At 51.2% G+C, this 22,086-nt stretch overlaps 1 protein-coding gene across 1 annotated transcript; it reads left to right on the forward strand.

The window, feature by feature from the left end:
• The first annotated feature begins 248 nt into the window (after window positions 1-248).
• Window positions 249-4,931, forward strand: MYCN (MYCN proto-oncogene, bHLH transcription factor). Its single transcript, XM_058682575.1, has 2 exons — window positions 249-1,157; window positions 3,410-4,931. The coding sequence occupies exons 1-2, from the start codon at window positions 362-364 to the stop codon at window positions 4,012-4,014; spliced, it is 1,401 nt and encodes a 466-aa protein (XP_058538558.1). The 5' UTR covers window positions 249-361; the 3' UTR covers window positions 4,015-4,931.
• The last annotated feature ends 17,155 nt before the right edge of the window (window positions 4,932-22,086 follow it).

A 22,086-nucleotide genomic window follows, 5' to 3' on the forward strand; every position in this document is an offset into this window, starting at 1 on the left:
GCCACACCACCACCCCCCGCATCTGCATGCCCCCTCCCACCCCCTGTCGTAGACAGCTTGTACACAAAAGGAGGGAGGGAGAGAGCGAGAGCCAGAACTTCCTCCACCTTCGGGAGCACCAGGCGGAGTGGGGGGCTTGCAGGGGAGACTGACGAGCCGGGTGAGAGGGGGCGCCCACTGCCCCCCCCCCCCCCACATTAGGCTTCGCTTGCCAACTCTCTCCTGGTGTGTCTGTCGGTTGCAGTGTCGGAGATTGGCGCGGGCCCCCGCCCTCCGCGCCCCCCACGGGAAGGAAGCACCCCCCTAACTAAAAGGAGCGGAGCGGAAAGAAGCCCTCATTCGCCGGCCAGGAGGCGAGCCGATGCCGAGCTGCACCGCGTCCACCATGCCGGGGATGATCTGCAAGAACCCAGACCTTGAGTTTGACTCGCTGCAGCCCTGCTTCTACCCGGACGAAGATGACTTCTACTTCGGCGGCCCCGACTCGACGCCCCCGGGGGAGGACATCTGGAAGAAGTTCGAGCTGCTGCCCACGCCCCCGCTGTCGCCCAGCCGTGCCTTCCCGGAGCACAGCCCCGAGCCCCCGAACTGGGCCACCGAGATGCTGCTGCCCGAGGCCGACCTGTGGGGTAACCCGGCCGAAGAGGACGCGTTCGGCCTGGGGGGCCTGAGCGGCCTCACCCCCAACCCGGTCATCCTCCAGGACTGCATGTGGAGCGGCTTCTCGGCCCGCGAAAAGCTGGAGCGCGCCGTGAGCGAGAAGCTGCAGCACGGCCGCGGGCCGCCCGCCGCCGGGCCCGCAGCCCCGGCCCCGGGAGCGGGCGCCACCAGTCCGGCCGGCCGCGGGCACTGCGCGGCGGCGGGGGCGGGTCGCGCCGGGGCCGCCCTGCCCGCCGAGCTCGCCCACCCGGCCGCCGAGTGCGTGGATCCCGCCGTCGTCTTCCCCTTCCCGGTGAACAAGCGCGAGCCCGCGCCAGCCGCCCCGGCCGGTGCCCCGGCGGCGGCGGCGGCGGGCGCCGCGGTCGCGTCGGGGGCGAGTGCCGCAGCCTCGGCCGGAGCCCCGGTTGCCGTTCCCCCGCGCCCCGGAGGCCGCCCGGCCAGTGGCGGTGACCACAAGGCCCTCAGCACCTCCGGAGAAGACACCCTGAGCGACTCAGGTAAAGACCGTGCCGGGGGCCGGCCGCCTCCCTGGGGTCCCGGAGCGGGAGTCGCGATCCCTTTGTTACTGTCCGTGGGGTTTGACTGGGGGGGGGGTGGGGGGCGGGGGAGCGTATTTTGGAGGTAGTGCTGGTGGCAGAGGGCCGGTTTCCTCCAAGCCGAGCCCCCCCCAGGATAAGGAGAAGAGGGGGAGCGAAAGCTGCCAACAGGGTGTTCCCCAAAGTCTCACCTTCACCGAAGTGCCTGCCACCCTCTGCGGGAGCCTGACTCTATCACTGGACCCCACCCGTCCCCCACCTCTCCGGTGCGGCCGGTCCAAGGGATAAAATTAGGAAAAGTTGGGTGGCTAAAGCTGGGTGGGAGTGGAGAGGCGCGCTGGGTGCGTTTTCTGGGCAGAAACCTGTTAGCACCAGGGTGGAAAGGGACTGCCTCCCAGGGCGGGAGGGCAGGCGCGGGGAGAAGACACAAAGGCGGTGCAAAAATCCTATGTAGGGCGCAGGAAGGTAGAGGGAGGTTGCACAGATGGCTACTACCAGTTTTATTTATTTATTTTTTTTCGAGCCTCGGTAGTCTTCCCCGCCCTCGGTGGGTGGTGGGCTATTTGCTCCTGGTCCGTGGCCAGCAGGCGGCGATATGCTGGCTGGCTGGCGGGCCAAGGATCTGAAAGGCTGGGGGGGGGGGGGGGTGGGACCGCCTCCCCCCCTCCATTCAGCAGCTGGTGGCAAGGACAGCCACGGTTGTGTACATTCTCAAGGGGCTGCCTCTGCATGACGTGCAGTGAGCACCGGGTCCAGTTTTGTCTCTGGCCAGAATGCCAGATCTTGAGTTATTTTGTGACCCAGTGCCCTTCAAGGTGAGGGGCGGGCACTTAGGCCCTCCAGAATGTACACACCCTGGGAGCACCCATCGATTGGTTCCACTGTGTGCCTCTGTCTGCCTTAAACTGAAGGGTTGGGTTAAAACCCAGACTTTGCCTGGAACTCTGGAGGTAAAAAAACTCTGTCCAAATACTTGAATAGCCCTTGTCCCGGCAGCAGGGAGCTGGGGGCCCCTTGGATCTTGAAAACCCAAGTGTTTTCAGAACGCAGGTGGATAAAAAAGCCCAAATTTCCTTGAGGGCCGAGGACGGATTCATCTAAGGCTCCTGGAAGGAAACTTGGTGATAAGCCTCCAGTTTGAATCGGGTCTGTCCCTTTAATGTCTGTGCCTTGACAGCTCTCGGTGAGGGAGCACTTCCTTCCAACAGCTGTCTTCTTGGCAGAAAACCAAAACATTGGCTTAAAGGGACCCACAGACTGGAACAGCCTCACATTTCGGCTTTAGAACAAATCCCACAATTGTTCAGCTTTCCGGCCCCCTTCAGATCAAGCAGAAGATGTGTTTTGATTTTCATGCTTGCATTTTAAACAATAATTTTCGATCCCGGTGAGGTAGTAAAAGAGGAGAGAGGGGGAAGCGTAGACACGATGCTACATGTTTTTGTTGCTGTTATTGCCTGGGACTTTGCGAAGCAGCGCCCCGTCCCCAACTTGGGGGTTTAGAGTTCCCGTGGATTCTGACTTTGTAGTTAAGATTTGGTCTTTGTTAGATGAACACCTGCTTACTGACACAGAACTCAGGTTCATGGCAGGCGGGTTATTTTTCGGCCTTCGTTAGTAAAAGTGCCCCTTCAAGCTTAAGGACTTGAAATCAAACTCAACTGTGTGTCAGTTGCTAGACGATGCTCCTAAAATGGGGATCCTCAGTTCTTAAGCGTGGAGAGAGAAATACGAGTGAGTCTTTGGGACAAACTAATAATGACGATCAAAGCTTACCATTTGCGGAGCATCCGTCTGCTGGGCTCTGTTCTCCACGTAGTACCTGTCCAACTCCAGAACCCTGTGGTGTTCTCCCCATTTCAAAGCTGAAGAGATAGAGGCTCCGGAAGGTTAAGTAACTTGCCCGGGGTCCCACAACTGGTGTGCGGTGGGAGTCGGGATTCGGCCTGACCCCAAAGCCCAGGTTTATATTTCTGCCACCGGCTAAAGTCTGAGTGTGGAGGCTGAAAAAAAGTCCAGCGGTGTGGGGGAGGGGGGAACTCCCGGATGTATCTAATTTCGAGACCCACCGTGCAGTGCCAATTCCCATACGTGTGGATGGATCCACGATGATTGCGCACTGGGCCGGCGCCTGACGTGAGAGCCTCTACGTGGACCTCAGGGTAGCCCCTCTCTGTGTCTCCCCAAGAGAATGACTCCCCTCTCGTTCTTAGATGATGAAGATGACGAAGAGGAAGACGAGGAGGAGGAAATTGACGTGGTGACCGTGGAGAAGCGAAGGTCCTCCTCCAACAGCAAGGCCGTCACGACCTTCACCATCACCGTGCGGCCCAAGAACGCGGCCCCGGGCCCGGGGAGGGCCCAGTCCGGGGAGCTGATTCTCAAGCGCTGCGTCCCCATCCACCAGCAGCACAACTACGCCGCCCCCTCCCCCTACGTGGAGAGCGAGGATGTGCCGCCCCAGAAGAAGATCAAGAGCGAAGCCTCGCCCCGCCCCCTCAAGAGCGTCATCCCCCCGAAGGCTAAGAGCTTGAGTCCCCGCAACTCTGACTCGGAGGACAGCGAGCGCCGCCGGAACCACAACATTCTGGAACGCCAGCGCCGCAATGACCTGCGGTCCAGCTTCCTGACGCTCAGGGACCACGTGCCAGAGCTGGTGAAGAACGAGAAGGCCGCCAAGGTGGTCATTTTGAAAAAAGCCACCGAGTACGTCCACTCCCTCCAGGCCGAGGAGCATCAGCTTTTGCTGGAGAAGGAGAAGTTGCAGGCAAGACAGCAGCAGTTGCTAAAGAAAATTGAACACGCTCGGACTTGCTAAACGTTTCTCGAAACTGGACAGTCACTCTGCCACTTTGCACATTTTGATTTTTTTTTTTTTTTAAACAAACATTGTGTTGACATTAAGAATGTGGGTTTACTTTCAAATCGGTCCCCCTCCCCGTCGAGTTTGGGTCTGGGTGGGGAGCAGGACATGTGGGGTTCTGCCGGGACCTCGGGAGAGGGCCCGCATGATGGGATGCTGGGTGGCCCTTGCAGTTTTCCTCCATGTCACCTCCGAGACCGCGGTCGAAGTTCGTGACAGTTGGGAGCCTCTGGGCTGTTGAAGTCACCTTGTTTGTTCCAAGTTTCCAAACAACGGAAAGTCATTCCTTCTTTTTTAAAATGGTGCTTAAGTTCCAGCAGACGGTCACGTAAGGGGTTTGCCATTTGATAACCCCTGGGGAACATTTCTGTAAATACCATTGACACACCCGCCTTTTGTATACGTCCTGGGTAATGAGAGGTGGCTTTTGCGGCCAGTATTAGACTGGAAGTTCATACCTAAGTACTGTAATACCTCAATGTTTGAGGAGCATGTTTTGTATACAAATATATTGTTAATCTCTGTTATGTACTGTACTAATTCTTACACGGCCTGTATACTTTAGTATGATGCTGATACATAACTAAATTTGATACTTATATTTTCGTATGAAAATGAGTTGTGAAAGTTTTGAGTAGATATTACTTTATCACTTTTTGAACTAAGAAACTTTTGTAAAGAAATTTACTATATATATATGCCTTTTTCCTAGCCTGTTTCTTCCTGTTAATGTATTTGTTCATGTTTGGTTCATAGAACTGGGTAAATGCAAAGTTCTGTGTTTAAGTTCTTCAAAATGTATATATTTAGTGCTGCATCTTATAGCACTTTGAAATACCTCATGTTTATGAAAATAAATAGCAATTAAATGATGCAGCTTTTTTTTTTTTTTTTTTTTTTAACCTTCATAGCACTAGTTAAGCGTTGTCCCTGAAACACAAATAGTCCACGCGTTGTAGAGGGAACTTGGGTTCTACAGGTAGTCCTTTTACATCCGTGCAGTTGGGGACGGGCCACTGTCCTCACTTAGGGTAGAGAGAACTGAGGTTAGGGACGTAAAGGCATTTGTTCCAGTTTACGCAGAATGGAGACGTCATTTGTGACCATGTGTTATAACTCCTAGCATTCAGTAATTTACTAAACACTTTCATTTATGTTTCGGAGAATTAAGTGGGGACACCAGACTTGTTCAACCGTTTAGAGCGAGAAGTATAATTCACACACTCAGGATTGTGAAACTTGGCTATATCGGTACTGTTTGTTTCATTGGCGGATGGCTTTATAAGCTCATGTAGTTTGTCCCCAGGACTGTGTTCTTCAAAATTCACTAGGATTTGAGGTTATACGTTAGGCATTGTGGCAGAATAAAAGAGGAAGTTGGTTCCTTCCCTGAAGGAACATTCCATCTGAGGCACAAAAGGAACTCCTGGGGCAGAAGTTGTATGGTCCAGATCAAGTGCCCATGTTCCTTCTGGAGAGACACCGGGGCGTGTGTAGCTCTGTTGGCTTCACACAGGTATGAAGGAGGACAAGCCAGGTTAATGAATTGGAGGGAGGCACAGTTGGGCTAGGAAGGAATTTCTGAGTTTCCCTGTTGGGAGGTGATGATACCTTTGCTTAAGAGGCATTCAGCCTCTCAGAACTGAAAGCTTACAAATACGCTGTCTCTCTTTGGGGTGAAAAGCGGTGCTCGGTCATTTCTCTAAGGTTTCATTCATCAGCAGTTTAGCTCTGAACTGACAAAAGTCTTTGCTAAGAAGACAGGTCCAGCCATGACAATGCTTGCCTTGGTCACACAGCTTGGGGAGAGCAGTGATGGTAGAATCCAGGCCATGTGGGTCCCTGTCAGTTTTGGCTACTTTATAAAGGCCAGTGGGGGGTTAAAACTTGAGGTCTTCCTTCTCCCGGTTTACGGCCACATGTCCTAAGGCTCTGAGGTTGGCAGTACGGCCGTGGACATTTTCTGATGGTCAGAGCATGTTGAAAGTCATGAGAATCTCTTGTTTAATCTCTCCACTCGCCCCCTTCCCCCACTAGAGAATAATGAAACTTCTCTGAAAGACCTTTTTGAATTGTCATTCCAGAAGACTTCCTGTCCATTTGCCCCAATCCTCTGCAGCCTCTGCAACCTTGTTTGTGTACCCATGAGCCAAAAGAAAGTTAAGTGGCCTCCAAGTCCTTGAGATTCTTGAAGCTCTGTCCGATCATCCTGATTTTTCTATTTTTGAGTCGATAAGGGGCCTACTTAGGTGTTTTGGATGAGATGGAACTCTGGCCATGGAAAAGGAAAAACCATTGCGATGAATAAGGCTCTAAGCTCATTCCTACCAGGTTCTCTTTTTGCTCTGGCTGCTGGGAAGCTCAGAGCCAAATCCCGTGCTCTCATTCTACATGTCTGGTGCCCATCCATCCTTTTCTTCTAAAGCCTATGATCTCTTGATTTTCACTGTTGGTTTAGCCATGCCTTTTGCTTTATTTTGTTACACTGAAGAGACCTTTTTGCATTAGGCGGGTCATAAATAATGTATTATAATATGTACACTAAGGTGAAACGCCATTTATTTGCCTTTCCTGGACCAGCTGAGGGAGAGTGTCACCCAGTTTAGCTCTGCAATTATCTATAAAGTAATTGCTGTGGTCACAGAAGAATTGGAGAACTCATTTCAATCACGTGAGAAGCCATCTCTGTTCCAAGAGCGGTTTTGAGCCCGAGGAGCTGCTCTACATGAGTTAGATCAATAAACGGTAGGACTTGGAGCATAGAGATGATCTCATTGAATTGCTTTATTTGATACAATGGGGTCATGGGATCCCATATCGAATTAGCGGCCCAACCCAGGACTGGAGCCCCGTCTCCAGATCAGCTCGATGCTCTTTCCACAGTGTTGGCTTTCCTCCTGTTTACCCTATTGCCTCCCGACCCCTGGCCCACCCATCCACCTACGGCGTGCTTGCTTCTCTCTTAATTCTCGATGGCCAACCCTGCATAAGGACTTCCAATAGCCCTCCCCGTGTAGAAGATGCAGTTCAAATCCTTCAGTCTGGCCCATGAGGCTGCTACCCCCACCCCACCCCCACCCGCACCCCTACTTGGGCTCAGCAGCTCCGTCACCACCTGGCCCTCCACAGGCATTCTTGCTCTAGCCCCGCCAGGTGGAGCAGGGCCTTCTTGCTTCACACATTCTCTCCTCTTGGGTTATCCAGTTTCCGTTTCTTGAAATCCTTTCAACGTTGAATGGCAGACCCAATGCTACCTTGGTCAGGTGGTCATCCCCATACCCCCAGGTGGGCCTCGTCCTGCTCTTGACCTGATGTGGCTGCTGGAGATAGAAAAGCTCTCCGAATCACCCTGAGACCTAGACGGGAAGTCCCCAAAGGCAAGTAGTGTCCCCTTCACCTCTAGTCTTCGGCCCCACTTGCCTGATGACTGACAGATGACAGGACCTTGGCAGATACCAGCAGAATGGCTGCTGAGTAGGCAGCAGAGGAAGGCGTGAGGGGAGGACCAGCCAGGGCAGAAATCGTTTATGTATGTGCCTCCTGCCGGCTCCGATTTGCAAGCTCTCAGGCTAATACAAATGGGGAACCATACCCCTTAAGGCATCACTGAATGTCTAGCGCTGACGGCTGGAAGTGAAGGCAAATGCACGTGGAGGTCTGTCTTCAGGAAGCCCACAGTCTGGAAGGGAGTTAAGTCCCCGGGCCTAGTGCAGAAGCAGGGGAGACAGGAGGGACCGATGGAGGGTGGAGGAGTGTTGAGCCAAAGCACGAAAGAGGGTCCTATGGCTGAATCGGGCTCTGTACCTCTGGGCTCTGGTGGAACCCTCTCTGGGTTGGAGGAAGCTGGCTTGCTGGTCTACCACAGTCCCGAGGAGGCTCGTACATTTATCTGAGGTCAGTGACTATTTGTGCGGTGACGATGGTACAAGACCCCCCACCCCTGTGGAGCACTGTAGCAATCGCTGAGGGCTTCTAACACTCGAGTCTCACCACCCTTCAGGAGTGTTGGCCAGCTCATCAGACTCCCATTTTTGGGAGCTGGGTCTTCTGGGTCTGACTTTCATTAATGTCTGTGGTGGCTGTCTTGAAAATCCTGTGATTTTTTTTTTTAAGTGTGTTTGTTTGTTTGTTTGTTTGTTTGTTTTTGAGGGGTGGAGGGACAGAGAGAGGGAGAGAGAGAATCCCAAGCAGGCTCTGCACTGTCAGCGCAGAGCCTGACGTAGGGCTTGAACTCAGACCGTGAGATCGTGACCTGAGCTTAAATCAAGAGTCGCACGCTTAACCGACTGAGCCACCCGGGTGCTCCTTCGGGCTGTTTTTAGAATCAGAGGTTATTAGATTTGGAACAGGCTCAGAAGCCGTCGAGCTCCATGTACCACCTCGGAAGTGGGGCTGCGGAGAGGAAACAGATGAGCGTAGAGTCTGCTCGTGGGCCATCTTTCTTCTTTCTTCCTTCCCTCCCTCCTTCTCTCCCTCCCCTCCTCTCTTTCTGTCTCCTCACCGTGAGTGTTTCTTTAGCACCTATCTTGGGTCAGGCACTGTTTTAGGCACTTGGGAAACATCAGGAAAAGAGGCAGAACTCCCCCCAGATCCCCGCTTTCGTGGACTTTATCAAGTCTGGGAGAGAGTGACCACAGTGAGAAGAAACGTAATGTGCGGGTGCAGTAAATAGCATTCAATAAGATGGTGGAGGCTTTGAAAGGGAAGGAGGGATTCGGGGAGGCACCGCAGGAGGGAGGCAGGTTGCCAGGCTGAGGAGATGGTGGGGAAGGTGTGCGGGGCCGAAACCGGGGGCTGGGTCCCAGAGGGACGGCACCCAGCTCTGAGCACTGTGGTGGCTGCTCGGCTGCCGGGAGTCAGGCCTCAGTCTTCGGGGTTCTTCCTCCAGCGTCTCCCTCTGGACGTTGGCAAATGTTCCCCCCACCGCTACCCCACTCCGGCTTCTCATTCACTCCCTCAGAGGGAAGCAAGAGAGTGGATCTGGGGCGAGACTCCCCGGTGTGAACGTGACCGCCCCACCCACGCGCTCCAGGTAGGGCTGTTGCCCCACGGGTACAACTGGGGACGACGGCACCCCCCACTTCCCAGGGGTGTTCAGGGGGATCACAGACCGCACATAGCACATGCCGTGGCACCTGGCACATGATGGGTGCCACCTAAGTCTGGCCGACGATCTGATTTCTTGTCGACGGGAGCCTTCCTCCCTCCATTTCCCCCGTATGTCACCAGGGCAAAGAATCCCTGTGGAACATTTGCTGGTAGAACAAACCCACAAGCCTGAGCTCCACAAGAAGTTTGCGGACTTTTGTTTCTCCAGAGAGGCCTTACAAAACCTAAAAACGGGTACCTTGGAAACAAATGAATGTGAGCTTTGAAGCCTATTTTAAGACGGAGCCTAGGAATTTGAGTGCCGCAGAACATCTACGCCTTCTACAGTGGTTTATTAGTTTTCCCTACTTGTAAAGGAAATCTCTTCATAGACCACTGACCAGGGTTACCTGATCTCCTGTGATATTGACGTATCATGCTACAAGACATTCATCCTGAAACCTTTGACCAGGAGAAGTAACAGAGCCTTTTTACGGTGGAACTAGACGGACCTGTTGGTACGATGCACATTTGGAGAAATGTACGAGCACAGCACGTACTCCCATGATAAACGCGGATGGTCTGCTGCGGGATGTGCTCGGAAGTGACCACACAAAATTCTCCTTTCTTCGGCTTGCGAGCAGACCCGAGATTTTCAGCAGGCTTTCGGGAGGTGGCGCGGGGTGAGGACGCGAGCACATTCCTTCATGAATCGGCGGCCTGTTAGAGGCGGTGTTTTGTGTTTAGGCTTTCCTCTGCCATTGCCCCGAGGGAGGGCCTGCGAGCCAACTCTCCAGTCTACAAAGTGAGGGGCCAAGTGGACTGGGAGGCAGCCCTGCATAATAGAAGGACTCAGTGCGGTCGGATCGTAGCTCAGTTATTTGCTGTTTTCAGCCTTGGCATGGGAAGGCGACCCCTGTTCTTCCACGGTCGCGTCTGTGAGCGGAATGAGTTGGTAATCTCCAAAGCCCCGTTTCAATTCCGGAGAAGCATTCGTCCTCAGGGATGGCTTGAATCGCTACTAACGTCTGCCGTGTTTGTGAACATCCTCCAGTGGGAAGCCCTGGGCACGCATCTGGGCTCTGCCGTTCACCCAATGTGGGGCTGAGGGCAAGGTGCTCCCCTCTGACCTTCCCTTTCTTGGTCTCCACAACATCAGTAGTAACGACCACCTCGCAAGGTACTTAGAAGGATCGGATGACATAAAGTATATGAGGGATGGGATAGCCATGTGGACACTGCCGTATGTCAGCCTTCTATGAGCTCTGATCTCCTAGTCGGTTCTTGTCCAGCATCTCCCTCCCGCTACACCGCCTGCTTTCTGGAGTCACTTCTGAGTGGGCTTCCTCCAGGTAGTAAATGCTGTGAGCGATGCCTTCACTCGATCGGCACACTTCTGGTTGCTACGCTGTACCGAGAATAGGGCTTTGCTCACAGCATCGAATTTAAATATTCGTGAAATAGTTACTACCAGCGAAAAGACTTGACTTATCGTTCAAAGCCAGCTAGACGGTCTCAATTTGTGCAGAAGAACTGCATACGAAGGCTTGTCTCACGTGGAACTGGAGAAAACTATGATACATCCAATTTTTAATTGTGTTACCCAGGTGAAAACAGAATATGATAACAGACATCTAACATCTTGAGGTTTTGCTTGGGTTGATTTCGCCACTTTTCTTTGGCATAAAGCCAAGAAGAACAAGAAATTGATCCTAGAGACTAGAGACATGACCCCTGCTGGAGCTCTAGTTAGATGCGTTTCGTTGGTGAAGCGAGCAGGGTTGAGACCAGAGTTTACTGACGGAAATGGTGTGATTGCATCTGGGTTTGAGAGTAAGTCTTTCCCAACCCGAGTCGATCCTCCTCCTGAATTTGCCAAACTAATATTTCGTAGCCTGTCTTGAGGGTCAGTCATCTTTCTACCCTCTTTCTACCTCTCCCCCAAACATCTCATTAAAATAACGAAGTTGGAGGCTTTCTTGGGTGTCTTTAACTGTAAACGTCCTGGATGGCTGCGAATACATTCCGTTTGACACTTCTGGGAGACTGTTTCTCCTGGAGTGTTACCTCCCTCGGAAATTCCTCTGGGTAATAAATGCGCACACGTCAGCATGTGGCTGCGGTTCGAGCCTCTGTTATCTTTGGCTGACTGTGTGTGCAGGCTGCCATGTCAGGTGTGACCACAGGTTCCCCTGGCCAGGCAGCCACGGGAGGACTTTTTTGTTGCCCACAGCGATGAACCACAACGCGAAAGTGTCGGAGCAAAGAAACAACATCTAGCTCCGGTGCAAATGAAGCCCTGGCTTCGCTGGAGGCACGGATGCTGAGGGCTGGATTATTGGGAGGGGAAACCGCCGTAAAATGCTTATTATGCTGTTTGCTGCCATTCAAGGACTCTCCCAAAAAGGAGAAGTCCTTTTTGCAGGGATGTGGTTTCTCTTTCCCTCTTTACCTAGGGTGACTGGTTTGTCCGAGTTTGCCCGTGACTGTCCCAGTTTCAAAACTGAAAGTCTGTGTCCCGCTAAACACTCACTCTCTGGCAAGTAAGGGGTGGACGCTCCCCTCCTCTTCCTTCTCTTCGGGGGTCTGCTTGACAAGACTCCCCGTGGAAGGCAAGGAGACAGGGCTGGAACCCCCACAGCACACACCTCCCAGGCCACCTGCACCGCGGTGCTGAAGGGCCTGGCAAGCAAGAAACGGCTGGAAAGAACATTGTCTTGGTATCAGAGCAGGTGGATTTGAGTTCTAGAGACATGATTAAGTGACTTGGAGCGAGTCCCTCTGTGGCTGTAGCAGAGGAGAAATCTCTGTTTTCCTTTTGGGCTGCTGTCAGCCCTGCAGGGGAAAATGAGTGTGTGAGGTGACAGGTGCCATGCAGATGCCAGGGACCCACGTTCTGCTGGCCTGCCCACTCTACTGTCCCCAGGCTCTGAAGTTCCTTCTAGATGATGACGATGATGATGGTGATGATGATGATGATGGTGATGATGGTGATGATGATGATGGGGATGATGATGATGATGATGGTGATGATGGTGATGATGATGATGGGGATGATGATAGCAGTTGGAGGCCTGACCCTGACCCTAGTTCCAGTCTTCCAACTGGGCCTTCCCGAGCCTCCTTCATTCTTCAGATCTCTGCAAGGAGCCCAAAGGAGCAATTTTCAAGTTATCAGACAATCCCAGGGCCGAGAGGGAACGGCCTTCCTAAAGCTCTCCGGGTGTGCGCTTGTCCTAGAGACATCCTGGGAACACAGAGAATAAACTCTTTCCTGAGGTCTGTGGGTAGCCGGGCTCTGTTTCATCAGAGAAGCTGCAAGTTCAGGCACCTACAGACGAACTTGAGCTTCAGGCTCCGAGTCGAGGACCCTGTGATGATATTGCCACAAACACGTTCCATGAGATTAACTACTTCCTGTGGTGGGGTGTTCCTTTTATTGGCAGTTGTGAAACCATTTTGGCTATGTCTGTTTGGGGGCGGTGGGACCACATTCCTCAGGATGTGTGTGTATTCTTTCGCAAAAGAAACAGGAGTGGCAAGTCTAGTCGACCTTTCAAGGGCCTTTCAAAGCAGTTTTTACGTCTATCTAGCTTTGGGGGGAAACCTGCAGTTAACTCACAGCAAATAACGGCTTATATATTCTGGAAATGTTGTTTGAGGGGCACAAGTGCCCAGCTGAAGATCTCCCCCCCCCCCCCCCCCAGTCCTGGGCCTCCTGAAGGGGAGAGGGTCTGTCATGTTAATGACATGTGCATATTATTAAGGGAAGGGACAAAGGGCCTGGAGCTTGGGAACAAGAGCTGTTCTGGGGACTCTTCAGTATGCAGATTCTACCCTTATTATAAATCCGATGGGGGGAGGGCCCTGGGAGAGTCTAACCGTAAAGCTATCTTGATGGAGAATGGCTCTCTCCACAGATGTGGAGCTCTGAGCTCCCCACCCACCCATAAAATGATCCCCCACTGTGTGATCACAGAATACATTCTGGAGTCGAAATGCCATTTTACTTTGATTTCTTTGAATTAAAAATGGCCGATTTAATGGAATGCCAGGCTCCCAGAGCCTTCCAAGCCATGTAACACTTGCCTTCTTTCAGCGGAGCTTACCAGCCAGATGTAAAACCGGACACTCTCCACTAGTCCTTCCTGGGGTGGAGAGTGTGTGCACGTGAATGAGGTGAAAGGAAGACGGGAGAAGAGTCAAGATGGCGGCTGACTCAGACCATCCCCTGGGCGGGGAGATGAGATGTCAACATGGGTAATTTCCGGAGAAGAGGCGGTGGGAAGTGAGATGAGAGCACAGGGGGGCCTTCCCACTGCAGGAGGAGATACGAGATGGCCCTAATGCATGTGTAAGTATAGTATTGCCCTGGTGCAGAAAGGCAGGAAGGGGCATTGCAGGTGGAGGGGGCAGCCTGAGTGGAGCTGCGTGGAACTGTGTGGGGCTGCGTGGAACTTCATGGAGCTGCATGCTGGTGTGTGAAGTGTGAAGGTGCCTGGAACTGCATGGAGGTGCATGGGGTTGCGTGCAAATACATGCAAATGCAGCGCATGTTTAGGGCACAAGTGCATCCTGGAGCCACGGGTGAGTTGCACGGATTGGACCTAAGGACTGCCAGTAGGTAATGGGAAACCAACCAACGTGTCTGTGAAGGAGAAGGACATGACTAGGTCTTGTGGGACTTTGGGAGCAAACTATCTACATAGATTTGACCCACGTAAAGTTGCCCCGATGATTCCTGTCAGTCTCAGTAACCAGTTACCTCGGGCCTGTTCCTGAGGGCGCCAACCAAACACTCCTGACATGGTGGGGAGCCAGACCCGGGCTTTCGGGGGCCTGAGTCTTGGCAAGGCCACCACTGAAAGTTTCTTGCTCCTCAAGCCTTGCTGATCTTGGGCTTTCTCTCTTCTGCCTGCACATCTTCCCAGTCCTACGGGTCAAAAGCCCACCTGTCTTCCAGGGACCAGCTTAAAGGCACCTTCTTCACCAAACCTTCCTACTCTCCTTTACAGAAAGTCTTCTCCCCTTCCTTTAACCTCACCCAGCGCTTTCCCCACACCCTTGTGTGTTTGATAAATGACACTAACTCCCTCTCTCCCTACCATGATCACTATGAAAAAATTAGACAATAAAGAGAAGTAAGAAAGAAAACTATCATGAGAAATCTACGTGTCAGAGTGAAGTACTATTCAAATCTTGGTGTATATTTTTCTAGATTTTCCCACAGGCACACAAATGCATTCGAACACACCCGTTTGTTTTGTATTTTTGTTAGGTCACTAATAACTTTTGATTATGTATTATAAATAATTATATGTGGGTCTTATCTGTCTTATAAGGGGTGAGGGGCTCTGTGGTCTCTGTGTGTTCTACACTGGCTGGAATGGGTTTTGCACATGGCAGGCAAGCAACAAGTGACGAATGAAGGAAGGATTGGGATGGGTTTCTTACGCGTGTCTGTAAAATGAGAACTTTCGATTGTATTATGCCTGAGGTCTTTTCTAGTGCCAACTGTCGGGAGATTTCTGATCATTACATCTCTGACATGGCTAGAAGAAACAATCCGGTGACCGGGTATATATATCCTTTTTAGCATAGCATTGTGATGGCCTGAAACTAAAAGGAGACCAAACAGTGATTTAACGCACTTGGGCTGGGTCTGCACGAAACCTAGGAACCATCTGGTTCAGAGTGGACTCTTATTAATTATTTTTTTTTTCCTATCCCAAGTGGGCCAATCTTGGGATATCAGTTAAAACGTAGAATCTGAAAACATTTGAAGACTATAGATTCCTCATTTCTTCTGACCTGTGGGGCGACTGAGAGCCTATATGGCATCTTTGCACGGGGTGGAAAAAGGCTTCCTCTCCTCTCCAGGAAGATGCGGCACCACAGGTCCGCATGGCTTGGCGCACAGCATGCAGCTGGATATTGCGCCCTCTTACCCCCTCGGTAAGACATCTCTTGGGCATGACACAGCCTGAATGATTGCATCGGCAGCCCCGGTGTAGGGTACCTGTAAGAACGGAAAACTCCAGGTAAGTGTTTGCTGTCTGTGTTCAAGATTCTTCTTTAAGCAGACGGGCAGGAATATGTTGTAAGAATCAGAAAAATAGCACTTGTGAGCTCGCATAAACACACTTCTCCAGTGGTATCCAGATACTCCCCAGACCCTGTGCTTTTCCTCCTGCTGATCTCTCTGTCTGGAAGCTACTCTGTCCCGGCCATTCCTTTCTCAGTTTTACCCATTTTTTTCACGGACTCAGCTCAAAGGCTGTGTCTCCCACAAAGCCTTCCATGACCCGTTTTGTTGGAATTCACTGAAACCTCTCTTGTGCTTGATGTTCACAGAAGTTATTTGGAACAATTTGAAAAGCCCTAAAGGGTAGACGCTGTCATCTGTACAGCCTCCGAGAACTTCCTGGACACGTGTGTGTCCTCTTTACCTTCTCTCTAAGTCCACACGTCAGGTGTATTTTTTTTTTTTTAATTTATTTTTGGGACAGAGAGAGACAAAGCATGAACAGGGGAGGGGCAGAGAGAGAGGGAGACACAGAATCGGAAACAGGCTCCGGGCTCCGAGCCATCAGCCCAGAGCCTGACGCGGGGCTCGAACTCACGGACTGCGAGATCGTGACCTGGCTGAAGTCGGACGCTTAACCGACTGCGCCACCCAGGCGCCCCACGTCAGGTGTATTTTTATTCCTTATTCCCTTGGTCCTTTGTATTTCTGTAGCTCTGCATAGTTTCCAAGGCTTCACCATGAACCAACAGAGAAGGTATTCTTAGCCACATTTTATAGGTAAAGAGAAACTAAGACTTAAATTTACACACCTAGAAAGTAGTGAGTGTGGGTGTGAATTTGGACTTCTAAATCACCGTTTGGTGTTCCCTACTCGTAACACTGCCTAGAGCACTAATGGAAAATTATTTGAAGTCTGGAAAGAACCTCTGCGTTAGAATCATTTGTCCATGTTATTACTGAACCTGAGTTTGAAATGTTGTTGGAAGAGTGACAAGCTGTTTCTTTCCCCCACTGAGCCTCTTCTAGAAGGAGAGCAATTTGAAGGGTGATGCCGGGCCTTTCCAGAGATCTGGTGCTTGTGCATAAGCTGCCTTCACCAGAGACAACTTAAAGGAAAGTTCTATCACCTGCAACCCAATTTTGTCTTTTACAGCCAGGAAGGGACTGTTAAACTCCTTTCCTTTAAACAGATTCAATTGAGCCACGTTTTCTTGGCCCTCTGCCCCCACAATTCCATGTCCTACCCCTTGGAGGAAAAAGGACCCACAAAGATTTCTACCTGGCTTTAAGTATTTAAAAAATACATAGTGCATGGCCCCTAACCAAGAAGCTGATTGTTGCTGATATGATGGACCTCCTTTCAGGTAGCGGTTCTCAAAAATGAAAAGAAGCAGCCCGTCCTGAAGTCCCTGAATATGTTTAGTATGGAACTCACAGACTGAGTCTGAATGGGGATAAGAAGATTGGAGCAAAGCAAGATTTTTAGTTTTGGAGAATAGTATATAAATATTCAGGTCGTGAAAGGAAAGAGAGGGCTCCCATATTCTGCCCTCATCCGTCCCCAAAGCCACTGTGGGCTCCTACAATTCTCCACTGGGTGCAGCCTCAAGTCTCTGGGCTAACTCTGCATGTGTCCCCCTACTTGTGCCCAAACACCCCAATTAAAAAATGGGCGAAGGTCTTGAACAGGCACCTCCCCAAAGAAACATACAAATGGCCAGTAAGTAGGTGAAAGGAGGCTCAACATCACTCATCATCAGGGAAATGCAAGTCAAAACCACAATGAGATACCACTTCATACCCAATAGGATGACTGTTACAACAAAACAAAACAACACAAACAAAAATAACAGGTGTTGGTGGAGATGTGGAGAAATTGGAACCCCCAGGCATCGCTGAGGGGAATGTACGATGGTGTGCTTGCTGTGGAAAACTGTACGACCACGGACAAAAAGTTAATCATTGAATTACCATGTGATCCTGGATTCCACCTGTAGATAGGTACTGCAAAGAACTGAAAGCTGGGACTCAAAGACATATTTGTACACCCATGTCCGTAGCATTATTCACAATAGCCAAAGGCAGAGGCAACCCAAATATCAAAATGTGGTTATACGCACAATGGAATATTATTCTGTCTCAACAAGGAGTGAAATCCTGTCAACTGCTACAACATGGATGAACCTTGAAGACATTATGCTAAGTGAAATAAGCCAGACACAAAAGGAAAAGTACTATACTCTACTTATATGAAGCAGATAGAGGTGCCTAGAATAAATTCATACAGAGTATAACAGAGGTACCAGGGACGGGGGGAACAAGGGCATTAGGTTGTTATTGTTTAATCGGCACAGAGTTACAGTTTGAGGTGATAAAAAATTCTGGAGACGATTCTGGTGATGGTTGCCCAACAGAGGCATGTCCTTAAGGCGACGCAATTGTACTCTTAGAAATGGTAGAGACTGTAGGCAAAAAAGTCCCCATGGCCAGGCCACACCGCGGTTAGCTCAGATTTTCTATGGGTAGGACCAAGAGGTTAATGGTTTTCTAAATTCCCCAGGTGATTCCTATGGGGAGCCAAGAGCGGTGACTTCTGCCATTCCTGAGTTTTTGACAAAAGCTTGCATATTTTTGGTTCCTACTATTTACTACCCAGATGTCCCAAAGGCACTGGTACTCAACCTGCCCGTGCTGAACGCATCCTCTTCCTCCCCAAACTGTCCCTCCTCAATTACTCACCTGTTTGGTCTCCACCACCATTTACCTACAGTCGGTCACTCGGTGTAGAAAGCTGGGCAGCACTCTTGGGAAAAGGGAGTGCTTCTTTCTGTCTGCTTGAATATCCTCCCATGTCCTCAGGGAGAGGGAGGCGACCCTGGCATTTGTGGGGCTAGAGCGGGAGCCCAAACCGGCGGGGGGGGGGGGGGGGGTTCCCCATCCCAGCGTGCCCTATGATGCCTGTGGGGAGGGGCGGCTGGAGGAGGGCCATGTGACCGAATCTAGAGATGGCATCAGGTGCAGGTAGATCCTGGCCAAGCACACCGGAAGCTTTCATCAGCTCTCTGGTCTACCACGTGAAGCCCATAGGTGGCTAGTGCTTCCAAGGGGTTGGTCCGACCCCGTTGGGCTCCAGGGCTCTGCGGTCACTTCTCTGTGAGGCCCCTTCTCCACTCTCTTCCCTCTGATCACCAGCTCGCCTCACGGTGTGGCTCACGAATCCACTTTTCGTTCTGCTTTCTGGAACCACTCCGGGCCGAATTCCCTTCAACCTGCGCTGTGCTCACGTGGTGCCCCGGTCAGAGAACATGTCATCACACGGCCTCGTTATTCTGTTTGCACCATTTTCCCCCCAACAGACTGTGAGCTCCTTGAGTGCAGGAAACACGTCGTATTGACTCTCGCTCGCTGGACTGAAAAGCAGTTTTGTTCCCTCCAGGTTCGATCCAAGTTCCCTTTGCTGTGTGGCCCTGTGACTTATTTCTGGAGTAATAGGCTTTGCAGCTGTCACTAGAGGGTGTGACCTGACCCTGCGGCCCCCCACACGAGTGCCAGCCTCATGTCGCACTTTAAGACCACAAGCCCTTGGACAAGATTGTCTGGGCGTGCGTTCTAGATTCGCTATATAGTGCTGGGTCCATTATTTCATCTCTTGAAGGCCTCGGTTTCTTTTTTTCTTTTTTTTTTTAATTTTTTTTTAACATTTATTTATTTTTGAGACAGAGAGAGAGCATGAACAGGGGAGGGTCAGAGAGAGAGGGAGACACAGAATCTGAAACAGGCTCCAGGCTCTGAGCTGTCAGCACAGAGCCCGATGCGGGGCTCGAACTCACGGACCGCGAGATCGTGACCTGAGCCGAAGTCGGCCGATTAACCGACTGAGCCACCCAGGCGCCCCTGAAGGCCTCAGTTTCAACATTGGGAAAATAGGGATAAAAAGTATCTAGTTCTTTGGTTTGCTGTGAAAAGTGAGTGAATATAGTGACCGGACCCGTACTAAGCATTCAAGAAATGTTAGTGATTATTTTTATAATTGAAAAAACAAACAAACATGGGGCACCTGGGTGGTTCAGTCGGTTAAGCGTCCAACTTCGGCCCAAGTCATGATCTCACGGTTCATGGGTTCGAGTCCCACGTCCGACTCTGTGCTGACAGCTCTGAGCCTAGAGCCTGCTTTGGATTCTGTGTCTCCCTCTCTCTCTGGCCCTCTCCTGCTCGTGCTCTGTCTGTCTGTCTCTCTCAAAAATAAATATTAAAAATTTTTTTTAATAAAAACAAACAAGTCAGTCTAGCTAAGAAATTCCGGGAGAAATCTGAGCAGACATGGCCAGACTTCAGATTCCAGCTCCTGCCTCCTGCTTTGCTGTCCTCAGCTCGTCTAGGTGTGCCCACCGTCTCGGGGAATGCTCCAGGAGCAGGTATCAGGAGCACTGAGCTCAGAGTCTCTGGGGCAAGTGTGGAGGGGCGCACGCAGCTGGCTCTTGCCCTCTCCTGAGCTGTGCAGGCAAGCGAGCTCCCTGGAGTCACCGACCTCATCTGTAAACCGACCACCAAGCAGGGATCATTCTAACCTCACAAGGGTGTGAGGAGAATTAAGTGAAATGAAGGACTTCCAGGGTTACGAAAACCGTGGAATCCAAGGGATCATTGTTATCCAGTAGCTCACTCGATTTGCAAAGTCACCCCAGAGGTGGGTAGAGAGCGTTCTGTTTTATGAGTGGAGAAAGTGAGGTCAGCCCAGCAAATGTGTTGGCAGAGCCCAGGAGAGGATGCGGGTCCCTAGCTGCTCTGGCTCTGGGCTCCTTTGGGGTCTGTCCTGCGTGCCCCAGAAGCCTGGCTTGTTAGAGGCAGCCCCAGGTGCTCTCTAAGGAGGCTTGGTTGCACCCCTGCTCAGGGATCTCGGGGGTGCACAGGGGTGGGCTGTTCTTGGAAACCGTGGATGGGGTCCATCCAGGTTTTGGGGCCAGGTCAGTTGGGCTGGGACTGTGTCTTCCTCCCTCACCACGGGGGCCAGGCCCCAATCGCTTTCTTTAGAGGCCTTTGTGCAGCCCGTTCTTTCATCCTGGGCCCGACACAATGCAGGGGTGAGCTGAGGTCAGATTTTCAACCTCCAGCTCTGGATTTCCTGTCTTTTGTGGGCTGGAGGACAGATTATGCCACCCGGCTTCCTGTCACCTCAGCACTAGGGGCTCTCGCTCCCTGACGCCAATCTGCCACGGGAAACTGGGGAATGCTGTTGGGAGAGGAGGAGGAGGAGGAGGGCCCGGCCCCTGCTCCCCCTCACTCAGACTCAGGCTTTGGCTGCCGATGGATACTGACGATCTCTCCAGGTCTGAGTCTGTGTGAGTTCGGGTAGTATCTTCGATGAGGCCTCATCCTCAATGAAATACAGTAGGATAAAAAAACAAAACAAAACAAAAAGACAATTCCATTAAGCGGCATTCAATGGATGCCAATCTCCTTTCCCTTTTTCACAGTCTAGATTACGTAACAAAAATAAATGAGAGATAGGCCCCCAGTAGCAGAAAAGAGTTAAGAAATGAAGTCTTTCTGGAGGACCTCTTTTGCACTGCTGGTGGGAATGCAAACTGGTGCAGCCACTCTGGAAAACAGTGTGTAAGTTCCTCAAGAAATTAAAAACAGACCTACCCTATGACCCAGCAATTGCACTAGGAGGTACTTAGCCAAAGGCTACGGGTGTGATGTTTTGAAGGGGCACATGCACCCCAATGTTTATAGCAGCGCTGTTGACAACAGCCAAAGTACGGAAAGAGCCCAAGTGTCCATCGGCAGATGAATGAATAAAATAGACGTGGTTTATACATACAATGGAGTATTATTCGGCAACCAAAAAGAATGAAATCGTGCCATTTACAACAACATGGATGGAACTAGAGGGTATTACGCTAAGTGAAATCGGTCAGTCAGAGAAGAACAAATATGATATGACTTCACTCATATGGAATTTAAGAGACAAAACAGATGAACATAAGGGAAGGGAAGCAAAAATCATGTTAAAACCAGGGAAGGGGACAAAACAGAAGAGATTCTTACATATAGAGAACAATCTGAGGGTTGCTGGAGGGGCTGTGGTTGGGCGGATGGGCTAAATGGGGAAGGGGCATCAAGGAAGACATTTGTTGGGACGAGCACTGGGTGTTATACATAGGGGATGAATGACTGAAATCTACTCCTGAAATCATTATTACACTGTATGCTTAACCAACTTGGATGTAAACTAAAAAAAAAACCCCAAAAAACAAAGAAAGTCTTTCTGAGAGAAGGCTGTGTCTCGGGGGAAGAATTGGGGGCTGGAGAGGAGGTGGGTGGCAAGGGGGAGTACAAGATGCCCTGGGGCACTTTGTACACTTTGCTACAACCAAGTGCCACAGACCGGGGGGCTTACAACAACAGAAATTCATTTCTCACACGTTTGGAGGCTGGAGGTCTGAAATCAAGATGTCGGCACAGGCTCCCGCTCCCCAAGGCTCTTGGGGAGAATCTGTCCCATGCCTCTCTCCCAGTTGCTTTTGATGGCTGGCGATCCTAGTATCTCTGGGCTCACACCTCCATCATGACACAGCGTTCTCCCTGAATCTCCGTGCATTCCCTCCGCCCGTGTCCCAAATGTCCCCTTTTGGTACAAGGATCGTGGTCATATTGGCTTAGGGGTCAACTTGAAAGCAGTGTAACCTCCTCCTAATAGTCACTTCTGCAGCAACTATTGTCAAATAAGGTCATATGCTGAGGCACTGGGAGCTAAGACTTCAACATATCTTTTTAGGAGGCACAAATCAACCCCATAAGAGGGGGGCTCAAGTCAGTCAACTTTGATTTGCCATCTGTGCTGTGCTGGACCCTGTGCTCGCTCTGGGACTACAGAGATGCACAGGACAGTCTCTGCTTTCAGGAGA

The sequence above is a fragment of the Neofelis nebulosa genome, chromosome 9, assembly GCF_028018385.1.
Source record: "Neofelis nebulosa isolate mNeoNeb1 chromosome 9, mNeoNeb1.pri, whole genome shotgun sequence".
Lineage (NCBI taxonomy): Eukaryota > Metazoa > Chordata > Mammalia > Carnivora > Felidae > Neofelis > Neofelis nebulosa.

Bases quoted from the DNA above. Each gene is read 5' to 3' on its own strand.
- MYCN (XM_058682575.1), top strand. From the start codon at position 362: ATGCCGAGCTGCACCGCGTCCACCATGCCGGGGATGATCTGCAAGAAC. The intron at 1,158-3,409 runs GTAAAGACCGTG...TCTCGTTCTTAG, and splicing joins AGACACCCTGAGCGACTCAG to ATGATGAAGATGACGAAGAG.